The 15,083-nt window shown below is 42.6% G+C and overlaps 1 protein-coding gene across 9 annotated transcripts in view; it reads right to left on the bottom strand.

The window, feature by feature from the left end:
- Nucleotides 1-3,675: 3,675 nt before the first annotated feature.
- The window catches only part of LOC110516540 (septin-9), a 153,462-nt gene continuing 142,054 nt past the window's right edge, over nt 3,676-15,083 (bottom strand). For all 9 annotated transcript variants that reach the window (XM_036941638.2, XM_036941643.2, XM_090197183.1 and 6 more), the window contains 3 exons: nt 12,498-12,594; nt 6,477-6,528; nt 3,676-6,266 (listed from right to left, as the gene is read on the bottom strand). In XM_036941638.2, the coding sequence (XP_036797533.1) occupies nt 6,125-6,266; nt 6,477-6,528; nt 12,498-12,594 (291 nt within the window). In that variant the 3' untranslated portion in view covers nt 3,676-6,124. The remainder of the gene's footprint in view (nt 6,267-6,476; nt 6,529-12,497; nt 12,595-15,083) is intronic.

The raw sequence follows: 15,083 nt of genomic DNA, 5'->3' as shown, positions 1-15,083 counted from the left end.
TGGTGTTCTTCGGCTTGTAAGCCTCCACCTTTTTCCTCCAAACATAACGATGGTCATTATGGCAAAACAGTTATATTTTTGTTTCATCAGACCAGAGGACATTTCTCCAAAAAGTACGATCTTTGTCCCATGTGCAGTTGCAAACTGTAGTCTGGCTTTTTTTATGGCGGTTTTGGAGCAGTGGCGTCTTCCTTGCTGAGCGGCCTTTCAGGTTATGTCAATATAAGACTAGTTTTACTGTGGATATAATAGATACTTTTGTACCTGTTTCCTCCAGCATCTTCACAAGGTGCTTTGCTGTTGTTCTGCACTTTTGTTCTGCACTTTGATTTGCACTTTTCACATCAAAGTACGTTCTTCTCTACGTGTCTCCTTCCTGAACGGTATGACGGCTGCGTGGTCCCATGCTGTTTATACTTGCGTACTATTGTTCGTACAAATGAACGTGGTGCCTTCAGACGTTTGGAATTGGTCACAAGGATGAACCAGACCTGTGGAGGTCTATAATATTTTTTCTGAGGTCTTGGCTGATTTCTTTTGATTTTCCCATGATGTCAAGAAAAGAGGCACTGAGTTTGAAGGTAGGCCTTGAAATACATCCACAGGTACACCTCCAATTGACTCAAATGATGTCAATTAGCCTATCAGAAGCTTCTAAGCCATGACATCATTTTCTGGAATTTTCCAAGCTGTTTAAAGGCACAGTGAACTTAGTGTATGTAAACTTCTGACCCACTGGAATTGTGATACAGTGAATTATAAGTGAAATAATCTGTCTGTAAACAATTGTTGGAAAAAGTACTTGTGTCATGCACAAAGTAGATGTCCTAACCGACTTGTCAAAACTATAGTTTGTTAACAAGAAATGTGTGGAGTGGTTGAAAAACGAGTTTTAATGACTTCAAACTAAGTTTATGTAAACTTCCAACTTCAACTGTACACAGCTGGCATGGTCTGGAACTAACTTACAGCACTGACACATTGTCATACTGCTCTAACACCATAATGCTGACTGCACCTATTCGATACACACAGATATTACTGACACATTGTCATACTGCTCTAACACCATTATGCTGACTGCACCTATTCGATACACACAGATATTCACACACCAACCCTACACACACTCTTCCCAGGCACGTGAACCACATTCTGACCAGTAACCATTTTGACCAGTAACCAAGACAGACAGTTGTGCCGTTTAGGTTGCAAAATAGTTGGGAAGAGATTTTCGATGTACTGATTTCATGGCACGTGGTTTATGAATTGACACACAAAATGACACTGGATTCAAAACAAAGTTTTTTAAATTTAAATTATTATACACACACACACACACACACACACACACAGCTTCATTAGTTAGCACACAGACACACAGCTTCACTAGAGATTACACAGACACACAGTTTCATTAGATAGTACAGAGACACGCTTGCTTCATTAGTTAGCACACAGAAACACAGCTTTATTAGATAGCGCACACACACAGCTTCATTAGATAGTACACACACACACAGCTTCATTAGATAGTACACACACACAGCTTCATTAGTTAGTACACACACACAGCTTAATTAGATAGTATGCACACACACAGCTTCATTAGATAGCACACACACACACACACACACACACAGCTTAATTAGTTAGCACACAGACACACAGCTTCATTAGATAGCACACAGACACACAGCTTCATTAGATAGTATGCACACACACACAGCTTCATTAGATAGTACACATACACACACACACACAGCTTCATTAGTTAGCCCACAGACACACAGCCTCATTAGTTAGTACAGACACAGCTTCATTAGATAGCACACACACAGCCTCATTAGTTAGTACACAGACACAGCTTCATTAGATAGCACACACAGTTTAATTAGTTAGCCCACAGACACATTTGCTTCATTAGATAGCACACACACAGCCTCATTAGTTAGTACACAGACACAGCTTAATTAGTTAATAGACAGACACACAGCTTTATTGGATAGCACAGACACACTTCATTAGAGAGTATACAGACACACTTGCTTCATTAATGAAGGTAATTTCTCATTAGACCTGGGCTGCACAATGCTGGACGTCTGCCAAGAAGACCAGTGAAGGATGAGAGAGACGAAGGGGGAAGGTTGGTGAAGGATTGCAGCTGCTCTACCCCTCTCCCTTTCACTTTATTTCTTGCTCTCTTTGCTCGTTTGCTGTTTAGGGAGAGTTTGACAGGGGTGTGTGAGTACAATACTGTATGTGGGGGTCTGGATCTTAAACTAGTGGGTCGGTTGGGGGTGGCCGGGCGAGGTTTGCAATGGTCGCGGGCAACGGGTACTGGCATGTTGCATCTGTCTGCTAATGCCAAGGGGAGGCGCCATTTTGAATAAGAAGTCTCCCTCTCTCCATTTTGAAGACTGGGGGAAAGAGGGGGAATTGCACTCACTCTCTCGTGCACACACACAATCAAATATACATATAGTGATGGAACCATGTGTTTTTTGGAGTCTCAGAAGGAGATATTTACCTTGTAAACCTGGAGGAAAATAGATGTTTAGACCTATGGGTTAACATGATTTACATCCTATATACGTTCAATTAACACCACTGTGAAACACAGCCCTGGTGTAGCAGCACGGTTCACCAGCTCTCATTAGAAAGTGTGATAAATTGTGGGTGAGTTGCTGAGGGATTAGCACCTGTTACCTCTGTCCTTCTGCAGCCACTAACGCTAACATGCTAGCCACTCCTTTTCTGCCACTTCCATTAGCATCTCCTCTTAGCCTCACAGACCCGACGTCTGCAGCTCCTCTACAGATCGATCCGGGGGCAGGCTTGTCAGTAACGCTGGGCCGCTCAGTAACTGTGGGCCCTTCATTGGCTCCTTCATTTCATTGTGGGTAACATGCACTCTTAGGACTTCTGGTAATTAGTGTAAATGCAATTCAGCCCTGCAACACGAGGCAGCGATATCGCTTACTACTGGCTATCAAAAACAGGCTAATGACTTGGCAATTAAAAGGCACCTATGTGTGAATTAAATCTGTGGCTAGATGGTACTAGATCAGTAATGCAGTCAATAGTTCTATACAACTTTTCATATAAACAACTTACCAGTTTCATCAAGTTTGAAAATCAAACTTTTTCTCACGTGTACCATGAGGAATAAGCGTGATCAGAAAATGGCTGACTGCCAGACACCTGACAGATTCTGCTATCATTCAAACCCACAACACCATAGAAGTCTCATTAAAATGTATATTGATGGTTGACATCTAGTGGAACCCCTAGGCAGTGCAACATCATTAATATCTCAAGGGGATTTCATTGGGGACTCATTGGTGAATACATACAAAGCTCAGATATCTGTTTTGATTTCTGCTCAGGATTTTGCTTGCCATATGAGTTCTCACAGACATCATTCAAACAGTTTTAGAAACTTTAGAGTGTTTTCTATCCAATACTAATAATACTATGCATATATTAGCAACTAAGACTGAGGAGCAGGCCGTTTACTTTGGGAAACTTATTCATCCAAGCTACTCAATACTGCCCCCCAGCCATAAGTTAAGAGCATAAAAATATATACAAATCTTTTAAAGTATGCAAAAAATATAAAGGTCTAATTTAACGACGTAACAGTTGGAAAAGGAGGAGAAATTGACAAGGAAATGACTATATACAACTTTCATCTTTATTTCTTGAAAATAACACGATATCAAAAGGTAAATTCTGTTATTATTAATACCAGTACAAACATGTATCTGACAATGAATATACAGGACAGAGCATGATGACGATGATGTTTGGAAGCTGAGGATTATAGTTTGAAACTGAAACACATAAAACCTTTAAACACCACATATTACTGTTACTGGTTGATATCCAAGAAACGGCAGAAGAGAAGAAGAGAAAAGAAAGTGGGAGAAAGAGAGAGAACTTAGAGTTTTTAAGGAGGACTTTAGTTTCAGGGTGCACAGTCTGATATAAAGAGACTTGATAACAATGAAATGTCTTCTGCTGTGGTGATTGGCACCAGCTAGCACATCAGTAATAGGACAAGGAGTTTTCCAGACTATTTGGCCTGACCAGGAAAAACTCAGGTCCCTGGTTATAGGCTATGGAGGTTTATCCTGGTCAGGTCACATGGTCTGGGCCTTAATTGTCACGGTTGTCCTTCCAGTTTAAAAGCATGTGCTAGCGGACAGTCTCCAATAAATAAAAGGCAATAGTGTTGTCCAAGGCACTGAGACATGGCACATAGCTAGGACCAGGAGTTTTTCCCAAACACTTGACATGGGCAGTAGAAACTGATTTAGTGTTCTCTGCTCAGGACAACGACCATGTGTGGATGAGTGGGTGGGTGGTTCACTTCTTATCTTTCTAATGTGCATAAATACTATTTATTTTAAATCACTCTTTAAACATCTGTATATAAAAAACACCCCAAAATGACATCTATTATTTGGAATTGAAAAGGCACTGAGGGCATTTTGAAATGTATTTTCTGACAGTAATACCTGTACGACGACGCAGCCATATAAAAATAACAATTACCACAATAGTATGAGGGATATGTATCGCTGTACTGTCACCAGCCCAAGGCTTAAAGCACTGGCTCCTCAATGACAACAGGAGTGTTCCCCTCACTCTGCATCATACACGTGTAGGACCAGGAGTTTCCTGACCATGTGACTTTACCAGGAAAAACTCATGGTCCTAGTTACAGTCTATAACAACGATTCAGAGAAGACCCTAGTTACAGCCTATAACAACGACTCAAATACCCTAGTTACAGTCTATAACGACGACTCAGAGAATACTGTAGTTACAGCCGATAACAACGACTCAAAGACCCTAGTTACAGCCTATAACAACGACTCAAAAACCCTAGTTACAGTCTATAACGACGACTCAGAGAAGACTGTAGTTACAGTCTATAACGACAACTCAGAGAAGACCCTAGTTACAGTCTATAACTATGACTGAGAACGTCCTAGTTACAGGCTGTTACAAGGGCCCAAGGTTTTTTCTGGTCAGTTCAAGTTATGGGGAAAAACTCCTGGCCCTACAGATGTGTCGACGATGTCCACTAGACTCAAAACCTCCAGTCCACCCCCGACATTATGTAACCCTGACATTATGCAATCCTGACCAATCCAACAGCATTATCAACTTCCATCACAATGAAACACTCCCCATTCACCATCTTCAACTGACCCCCCTCGGACATCATCAAACAGAACTCTGACAAATGAATCAACTGACATAGAATGAATAGATTTTATTTCTGTGTGTCATACTTCTAAATACTTAGCTGAATATCTGTCCTGTGCCTCTGCTGCTGTCGCGATGGATCCAGTACCACAGCTCTGGGGCCGAGTGTATAAAGCGCCTCAGAGTAGGAGTGCTGATCTAGGCTCAGGTCTCTCTGTCCATGTAATCTTTTACCTAAAAGGTAAAACTGATCCCAAATCAGCACTCCTACTGGGAATTAGAGTCCCTGAAGGCTAAACTACTCCCTCTCAAAGGGAACAGAAATAAATGTTGTAGAACCTTCAGATAGCAGGTCAAATGAACAATGAATGAAGGATGTATTACAGGGGCTATATTAAAACGGATGAGAAATCAATATTTTACCCAAACAAAGGGCACTTCTGTCACTGCTTGTATGTAATGGGACTGAAAACAGAGCGTTATTTTGTTAACCAACCCGACAGATGAGGGAACTAAAGAACGACAGAATAACTGAAAACACACAGATTAAGGTTGCAGTACATTAATAGTGTTTACTTAGCCTGGTTAAACCTGAATGAATGCAAGTGATAGCTAGCATTTACCCCCCCACCCCCCTTCATGTAGACGTTAGTCAGAGAGACCGGGTGATCATCGAGGGGCAATGCATTGGCATCAACAGTCCATTCTATGCGTCTGTATTTGGCCATTTGGGGGCGCTAAGACTACACTCTCAGTCCCCCCAGTGTGGGTCTTCTCCCTTCTGTAGAAGGGTTTGGCATTGAGAGTGAGTGGAGGGGAGAGAGGGATGGAAGGATAACGGGATGGAAGGATCGAAGCTGCTTTGGAAGGAAGTGAGGGCTCATGGGACACGATGGGCAGGGCTCTACATCTCATGGGAGGTCATGTGGTGTTGGGGGAGGCCGTTGGCATGGGCGACGGCGGTGTTGTTTTCGTTGAGGCGGCGGACGCGGTACACCTCATAGTGGATGCTGCTGGTGATGTCCTTGATGTTCTCCATGTGGGTCCTGACAGAGGAGAGATGGGGCTAGTTAGACATCAGCTGAGGTCAACAGAGAGATAGTTAGACATCAGGTCAATATAAGGGGTTGTAATGATAAATGACACACAGACTGATTTACAGACAAACATACACACACAGACTGAAAGACACATTGTTCAGAAACACATTATCATACTCATACTCACACACATACAACACACACGTAGATATTTACCTAATCAGTAGATCCCGCAAATAGGCAAACTCACAATGAGCAATGTTCTCAACTGCAGAAAGGAGAGAGAAGACACATGGTAAGCACCTCACGAGGTCAAATCAGACACCAACACACACTGATGCAGTTCTCCACTACCCCACTACATAGAACTAGTGAAAACAGTAGAGAGAGAGAGAGAGAGAGAGAGAGAGAACTCGTGAAAACAGTGGAGAGAGAGAGAAACTAGTTAATGCTGACGACTGAACAAATCCTGTCTGTCTGACAAGACAGTCAGACGCCGCCGGCCACTGGATGATGCGTGTCTGAATTCTAGATAATATCACAGGTCTATAGGCCAACATCAGAACCTGCCACTGCAGACACTCTAGGCTTCCTTTGCAGGAAATGAAGGTTTCCTTTAGGGAGGTTTTAATAGAAGTGGAGAAGTAGTCACCTGTCTCAGTTTGATGGTGATGTAATTAAATACATGGTTGAAATTAGATCATTTGAAGTGTGTGAAGACATTTTGAAATGGTTTGCATATAGTACTGGTAGTGATGCTGGAAATCACATCTACTACTGAGAGAGACAAGTGAACATCTATGGTTCTAGAAGTATCTGTCCAATAAAAGCCACCAGACAACACCCCCACTGAGTTTTAGGATTAGGGGTGTATCTAGTTGTTGACCCCTGGTTCAGACCGATGCTAACCAGGTAACCAGGGGTGTGTGAGTGGAGCACAGTGGAACCCCTCAGACAACACGCCACCAATCCAATGAGTGGCACTTTCAGTGGGGACAGATAGATCTGTCCTGTAGCCTCCCCTCCACCCCTCTGTCACTATGAGACCAGAGGCCTGTACACACTGCAGACACATTGTAGAGCGGTAGTCTCAGCCAGCTGTATGACACAGTCTGTGTCTCTCTGTCTGTCTGGGTTGGGGACGAGTGAAATCATCCGAGGACTAGTCCTCCCCCTCTACTCCTCCCCAAAGCTTCCTTTGTAAATCGGGAGGTGTGGGAACAAAAAGTGAGAGTGAGAAGGGGCTGACCTGGGGAGCTCTGAGGTATCAGAACACACTATATATATTTGTGTAACCTTTATTATAAAGCATTGAATGCATATCATCGTATTGCATCTGCGTAGTGGCATAGAGCAGTATAGTAGATGCACTTGTTGAGTAGCCAAGGGTCCAGGAAAAATATGGTCTTTTAGAAACTTGTTTCACGCAATTCCATATCAATTTACATAGCTGCATCTTTTAACACCGCACAAATGATAGAAATGACAGGCTGTACTTTGACAGTGACTAACTGAGAATCTGATAGCAATAAAAATCAATAGCTCAGGCCTAGGTCTGTGGAGACATATATTGTCCAATACGAGGAGGAAATTATAGCCCTAAAAATTCTTTACAGTTTCAGCGACTCACCCAATGATGCACAGATCACTCACTGGTGATGACCGATGCTCTGGTGCCAAAAGCCACGCCTCTCTCTCTTGTTTTACTTGGACAGATTAGAGTCTGCTCTTTTTAGCAGGAGCCATTTGCATTCCAACCTGTGTTTTTGCAGAAGGCTTGTTTTGTCTGCATGCTGTTTATTCACTTAGATTGGCAGCGTCTTCCCAACTGTACGTTATGCTTTGTTATTGGTCTACGCACAATCCACAGCGAGGCAATAAAAAATAAAAGCTTTTCATCCTCTGTGGCTAAAGTACAGACCTTCTAATTTTATTTTATTTATTTATTTTATTTTACCTTTATTTAACCAGGTAGGCAAGTTGAGAACAAGTTCTCATTTACAATTGCGACCTGGCCAAGATAAAGCAAAGCAGTTCGACAGATACAACAACACAGAGTTACACATGGAGTAAAACAAACATACAGTCAATAATAAAGTATAAACAAGTCTATATACAATGTGAGCAAATGAGGTGAGAAGGGAGGTAAAGGCAAAAAAAGGCCTTGGTGGCAAGGTAAATACAATATAGCAAGTAAAACACTGGAATGGTAGTTTTGCAATGGAAGAATGTGCAAAGTAGAAATAAAAATAATGGGGTGCAAAGGAGCAAAATAAATAAATAAATTAAATACAGTTGGGAAAGAGGTAGTTGATAGGGCTAAATTATATGTGGGCTATGTACAGGTGCAGTAATCTGTGAGCTGCTCTGACAGTTGGTGCTTAAAGCTAGTGAGGGAGATAAGAGTTTCCAGTTTCAGAGATTTTTGTAGTTCGTTCCAGTCATTGGCAGCAGAGAACTGGAAAGAGAGGCGGCCAAAGAAAGAATTGGTTTTGGGGGTGACTAGAGAGATATACCTGCTGGAGCGTGTGCTACAGGTGGGAGATGCTATGGTGACCAGCGAGCTGAGATAAGGGGGGACTTTACCTAGCAGGGTCTTGTAGATGACATGGAGCCAGTGGGTTTGGCGACGAGTATGAAGCGAGGGCCAGCCAACGAGAGCGTACAGGTCGCAATGGTGGGTAGTGTATGGGGCTTTGGTGACAAAACGGATTGCACTGTGATAGACTGCATCCAGTTTGTTGAGTAGGGTATTGGAGGCTATTTTGTAAATTACATCGCCAAAGTCGAGGATTGGTAGGATGGTCAGTTTTACAAGGGTATGTTTGGCAGCATGAGTGAAGGATGCTTTGTTGCGAAATAGGAAGCCAATTCTAGATTTAACTTTGGATTGGAGATGTTTGATATGGGTCTGGAAGGAGAGTTTACAGTCTAACCAGACACCTAAGTATTTGTAGTTGTCCACGTATTCTAAGTCAGAGCCGTCCAGAGTAGTGATGTTGGACAGGCGGGTAGGTGCAGGTAGTGATCGGTTGAAGAGCATGCATTTAGTTTTACTTGTATTTAAGAGCAGTTGGAGGCCACGGAAGGAGAGTTGTATGGCATTGAAGCTTGCCTGGAGGGTTGTTAACACAGTGTCCAAAGAAGGGCCGGAAGTATACAGAATGGTGTCGTCTGCGTAGAGGTGGATCAGAGACTCACCAGCAGCAAGAGCGACCTCATTGATGTATACAGAGAAGAGAGTCGGTCCAAGAATTGAACCCTGTGGCACCCCCATAGAGACTGCCAGAGGTCCGGACAACAGACCCTCAGATTTGACACACTGAACTCTATCAGAGAAGTAGTTGGTGAACCAGGCGAGGCAATCATTTGAGAAACCAAGGCTGTTGAGTCTGCCGATGAGGATGTGGTGATTGACAGAGTCGAAAGCCTTGGCCAGATCAATGAATACGGCTGCACAGTAATGTTTCTTATCGATGGCGGTTAAGATATCGTTTAGGACCTTGAGCGTGGCTGAGGTGCACCCATGACCAGCTCTGAAACCAGATTGCATAGCAGAGAAGGTATGGTGAGATTCAAAATGGTCGGTAATCTGTTTGTTGACTTGGCTTTCGAAGACCTTAGAAAGGCATGGTAGGATAGATATAGGTCTGTAGCAGTTTGGGTCAAGAGTGTCCCCCCCTTTGAAGAGGGGGATGACCGCAGCTGCTTTCCAATCTTTGGGAATCTCAGACGACACGAAAGAGAGGTTGAACAGGCTAGTAATAGGGGTGGCAACAATTTCGGCAGATAATTTTAGAAAGAAAGGGTCCAGATTGTCTAGCCCGGCTGATTTGTAGGGGTCCAGATTTTGCAGCTCTTTCAGAACATCAGCTGAATGGATTTGGGAGAAGGAGAAATGGGGAAGGCTTGGGCGAGTTGCTGTTGGGGGTGCAGTGCTGTTGACAGGGGTAGGAGTAGCCAGGTGGAAAGCATGGCCAGCAGTAGAAAAATGCTTATTGAAATTTTCAATTATGGTGGATTTATCAGTGGTGACAGTGTTTCCTATCTTCAGTGCAGTGGGCAGCTGGGAGGAGGTGTTCTTATTCTCCATGGACTTTACAGTGTCCCAGAACTTTTTTGAGTTAGTGTTGCAAGAAGCAAATTTCTGCTTGAAAAAGCTAGCCTTGGCTTTTCTAACTGCCTGTGTATAATGGTTTCTAGCTTCCCTGAACAGCTGCATATCACGGGGGCTGTTCGATGCTAATGCAGAACGCCATAGGACGTTTTTGTGTTGATTAAGGGCAGTCAGGTCTGGGGAGAACCAAGGGCTATATCTGTTCCTGGTTCTAAATTTCTTGAATGGGGCATGTTTATTTAAGATGGTTAGGAAGGCATTTTTAAAAAATATCCAGGCATCCTCTACTGACGGGATGAGGTCAATATCCTTCCAGGATACCCCGGCCAGGTCGATTAGAAAGGCCTGCTCGCTGAAGTGTTTCAGGGAGCGTTTTACAGTGATGAGAGGAGGTCGTTTGACCGCTGACCCATTACGGATGCAGGCAATGAGGCAGTGATCGCTGAGATCTTGGTTGAAGACAGCAGAGGTGTATTTAGAGGGGAAGTTGGTTAGGATGATATCTATGAGGGTGCCCGTGTTTAAGGCTTTGGGGAGGTACCTGGTAGGTTCATTGATAATTTGTGTGAGATTGAGGGCATCAAGTTTCGATTGTAGGATGGCTGGGGTGTTAAGCATGTTCCAGTTTAGGTCGCCTAGCAGCACGAGCTCTGAAGATAGATGGGGGGCAATCAGTTCACATATGGTGTCCAGAGCACAGCTGGGGGCAGAGGGTGGTCTATAGCAGGCGGCAACGGTGAGAGACTTGTTTTTAGAAAGGTGGATTTTTAAAAGTAGAAGTTCAAATTGTTTGGGTACAGACCTGGATAGTAGGACAGAACTCTGCAGGCTATCTTTGCAGTAAATTGCAACACCGCCCCCTTTGGCAGTTCTATCTTGTCTGAAAATGTTGTAGTTTGGAATTAAAATGTCTGAATTTTTGGTGGTCTTCCTAAGCCAGGATTCAGACACAGCTAGAACATCCGGGTTGGCAGAGTGTGCTAAAGCAGTGAAAAGAACAAACTTAGGGAGGAGGCTTCTAATGTTAACATGCATGAAACCAAGGCTATTACGGTTACAGAAGTCGTCAAAAGAGAGCGCCTGGGGAATAGGAGTGGAGCTAGGCACTGCAGGGCCTGGATTCACCTCTACATCGCCAGAGGAACATAGGAGGAGTAGAATAAGGGTGCGACTGAAAGCAATAAGAATTGGTCGTCTAGAACGTCTGGAACAGAGAGTAAATGGAGGTTTCTGGGGGCGATAAAATAGCATCAAGGTATAATGTACAGACAAAGGTAAGGTAGGATGTGAATACAGTGGAGGTAAACCTAGGTATTGAGTGATGAAGAGAGAGATATTGTCTCTAGAAACATCATTGAAACCAGGAGATGTCATTGCATATGTGGGTGGTGGAACTAATAGGTTGGATAAGGTATAGTGAGCAGGACTAGAGGCTCTACAGTGAAATAAGCCAATAAACACTAACCAGAACAGCAATGGACAAGACATATTGACATTAAGGAGAGGCATGCTTAGTCGAGTGATCAAAAGGGTCCAGTGAGTGGAGAGGTTGGTTTAGGGTCACGGCGATTTAGACAGCTAGCCAAGCCAACCGGTAGCAAGCTAGCATAGGATGGAGTCTGTTGTTAGCCACCTCTTGCGTTCGGTCAGTAGATTAGTGGGGTTCCGTGTGGTAGAGGGGATTAATCCAAATCACACAACAACAAAAATAAGAACAATAGATATAGTTATAGAGGCCCGAGAAGAAAACATAATAATTCAAATAAATAAATTGTAATGGTGTAGTAGGCAGCAGAATTAACGAAGAGGGAACTCAAATTAACTTTGATCGGTTTTATTCACATTTTTACATTGCAAAAAATAAATAAAAAATCATGCCACAAAAAGTACAGTCCAAAACGGAGAGGTGCCACACTGCCCCTCCCCCCTCAACTCCTTCCGCTCATCTCCTCTGTCTTGTTTAGTCTTAACTGGCCGGTGTACATTAATCAAGAAAGGAAAACTAAAAGAGTTCTTCATAACGTTAGCCTTCATACTGTTAAGGAGAGAGACCACTGCTCAAAGATAAAAGACAAAAAGTGCTAAAGCAAAAATGAGAAGAGAAGCAGGAGGCCATCTACCTTCTATGGTTCCCCACTTTGTCTTCCTTCCCAGAAGCCTCCTGCCGTTGACCTGGTACTCCTGGTCGCTGCCCACCACAGCAAACGGGATCATCTCCTACAGGACAGAAAGAACAGGGACAGACAGGAGGAACAAAGAGACATACCATGAAGAGTCAAATAAACAGATATTTGATATATATTGCAGCAGAGGGACCTAAGTGTATTTAACCAGGTTATCAACATGGATCAACAGGGACCTAAGTGTAATTTAACCAGGTTATCAACATGGATCAACAGGGACCTAAGTGTATTTAACCAGGTTATCAACATGGATCAACAGGGACCTAAGTGTAATTTAACCAGGTTATCAACATGGATCAACAGGGACCTAAGTGTAATTTAACCAGGTTATCAACATGGATCAACAGGGACCTAAGTGTAATTTAACCAGGTTATCAACATGGATCAACAGGGACCTAAGTGTAATTTAACCAGGTTATCAACATGGATCAACAGGGACCTAAGTGTATTTAACCAGGTTATCAACATGGATCAACAGGGACCTAAGTGTAATTAAACCAGGTTATCAACATGGATCAACAGGGACCTAAGTGTAATTAAACCAGGTTATCAACATGGATCAACAGGGACCTAAGTGTAATTTAACCAGGTTATCAACATGGATCAACAGGGACCTAAGTGTAATTTAACCAGGTTATCAACATGGATCAACAGGGACCTAAGTGTAATTAAACCAGGTTATCAACATGGATCAACAGGGACCTAAGTGTAATTTAACCAGGTTATCAACATGGATCAACAGGGACCTAAGTGTAATTTAACCAGGTTATCAACATGGATCAACAGGGACCTAAGTGTATTTAACCAGGTTATCAACATGGATCAACAGGGACCTAAGTGTAATTTAACCAGGTTATCAACATGGATCAACAGGAACCTAAGTGTAATTTAACCAGGTTATCAACATGGATCAACAGGGACCTAAGTGTCATTTAACCAGGTTATCAACATGGATCAACAGGGACCTAAGTGTAATTTAACCAGGTTATCAACATGGATCAACAGGGACCTAAGTGTAATTTAACCAGGTTATCAACATGGATCAACAGGGACCTAAGTGTAATTTAACCAGGTTATCAACATGGATCAACAGGGACCTAAGTGTATTTAACCAGGTTATCAACATGGATCAACAGGGACCTAAGTGTAATTAAACCAGGTTATCAACATGGATCAACAGGGACCTAAGTGTAATTTAACCAGGTTATCAACATGGATCAACAGGGACCTAAGTGTAATTTAACCAGGTTATCAACATGGATCAACAGGGACCTAAGTGTAATTTAACCAGGTTATCAACATGGATCAACAGGGACCTAAGTGTAATTAAACCAGGTTATCAACATGGATCAACAGGGACCTAAGTGTAATTTAACCAGGTTATCAACATGGATCAACAGGGACCTAAGTGTAATTTAACCAGGTTATCAACATGGATCAACAGGGACCTAAGTGTATTTAACCAGGTTATCAACATGGATCAACAGGGACCTAAGTGTAATTTAACCAGGTTATCAACATGGATCAACAGGAACCTAAGTGTAATTTAACCAGGTTATCAACATGGATCAACAGGGACCTAAGTGTCATTTAACCAGGTTATCAACATGGATCAACAGGGACCTAAGTGTAATTTAACCAGGTTATCAACATGGATCAACAGGGACCTAAGTGTAATTTAACCAGGTTATCAACATGGATCAACAGGGACCTAAGTGTAATTTAACCAGGTTATCAACATGGATCAACAGGGACCTAAGTGTAATTTAACCAGGTTATCAACATGGATCAACAGGGACCTAAGTGTAATTTAACCAGGTTATCAACATGGATCAACAGGGACCTAAGTGTAATTTAACCAGGTTATCAACATGGATCAACAGGGACCTAAGTGTATTTAACCAGGTTATCAACATGGATCAACAGGGACCTAAGTGTAATTTAACCAGGTTATCAACATGGATCAACAGGGACCTAAGTGTAATTTAACCAGGTTATCAACATGGATCAACAGGGACCTAAGTGTATTTAACCAGGTTATCAACATGGATCAACAGGGACCTAAGTGTATTTAACCAGGTTATCAACATGGATCAACAGGGACCTAAGTGTAATTTAACCAGGTTATCAACATGGATCAACAGGGACCTAAGTGTAATTTAACCAGGTTATCAACATGGATCAACAGGGACCTACGTGTAATTTAACCAGGTTATCAACATGGATCAACAGGGACCTAAGTGTAATTTAACCAGGTTATCAACAGGGACCTAAGTGTATTTAACCAGGTTATCAACATGGATCAACAGGGACCTAAGTGTAATTTAACCAGGTTATCAACATGGATCAACAGGGACCTAAGTGTAATTTAACCAGGTTATCAACATGGATCAACAGGGACCTAAGTGTAATTTAACCAGGTTATCAACATGGATCAACAGGGACCTAAGTGTAATTTAACCAGGTTATCAACATGGATCAACAGGGACCTAAGTGTAATTTAACCAGGTTATCAACATGGAT

Source organism: Oncorhynchus mykiss, chromosome 13 (assembly GCF_057628025.1).
Source record: "Oncorhynchus mykiss isolate SJ-2025 chromosome 13, ASM5762802v1, whole genome shotgun sequence".
NCBI classification, from domain to species: domain Eukaryota; kingdom Metazoa; phylum Chordata; class Actinopteri; order Salmoniformes; family Salmonidae; genus Oncorhynchus; species Oncorhynchus mykiss.
The sequence above is the reverse complement of the archived record's forward strand: the minus strand, read 5'-3'. Positions and strand labels throughout refer to the sequence as shown.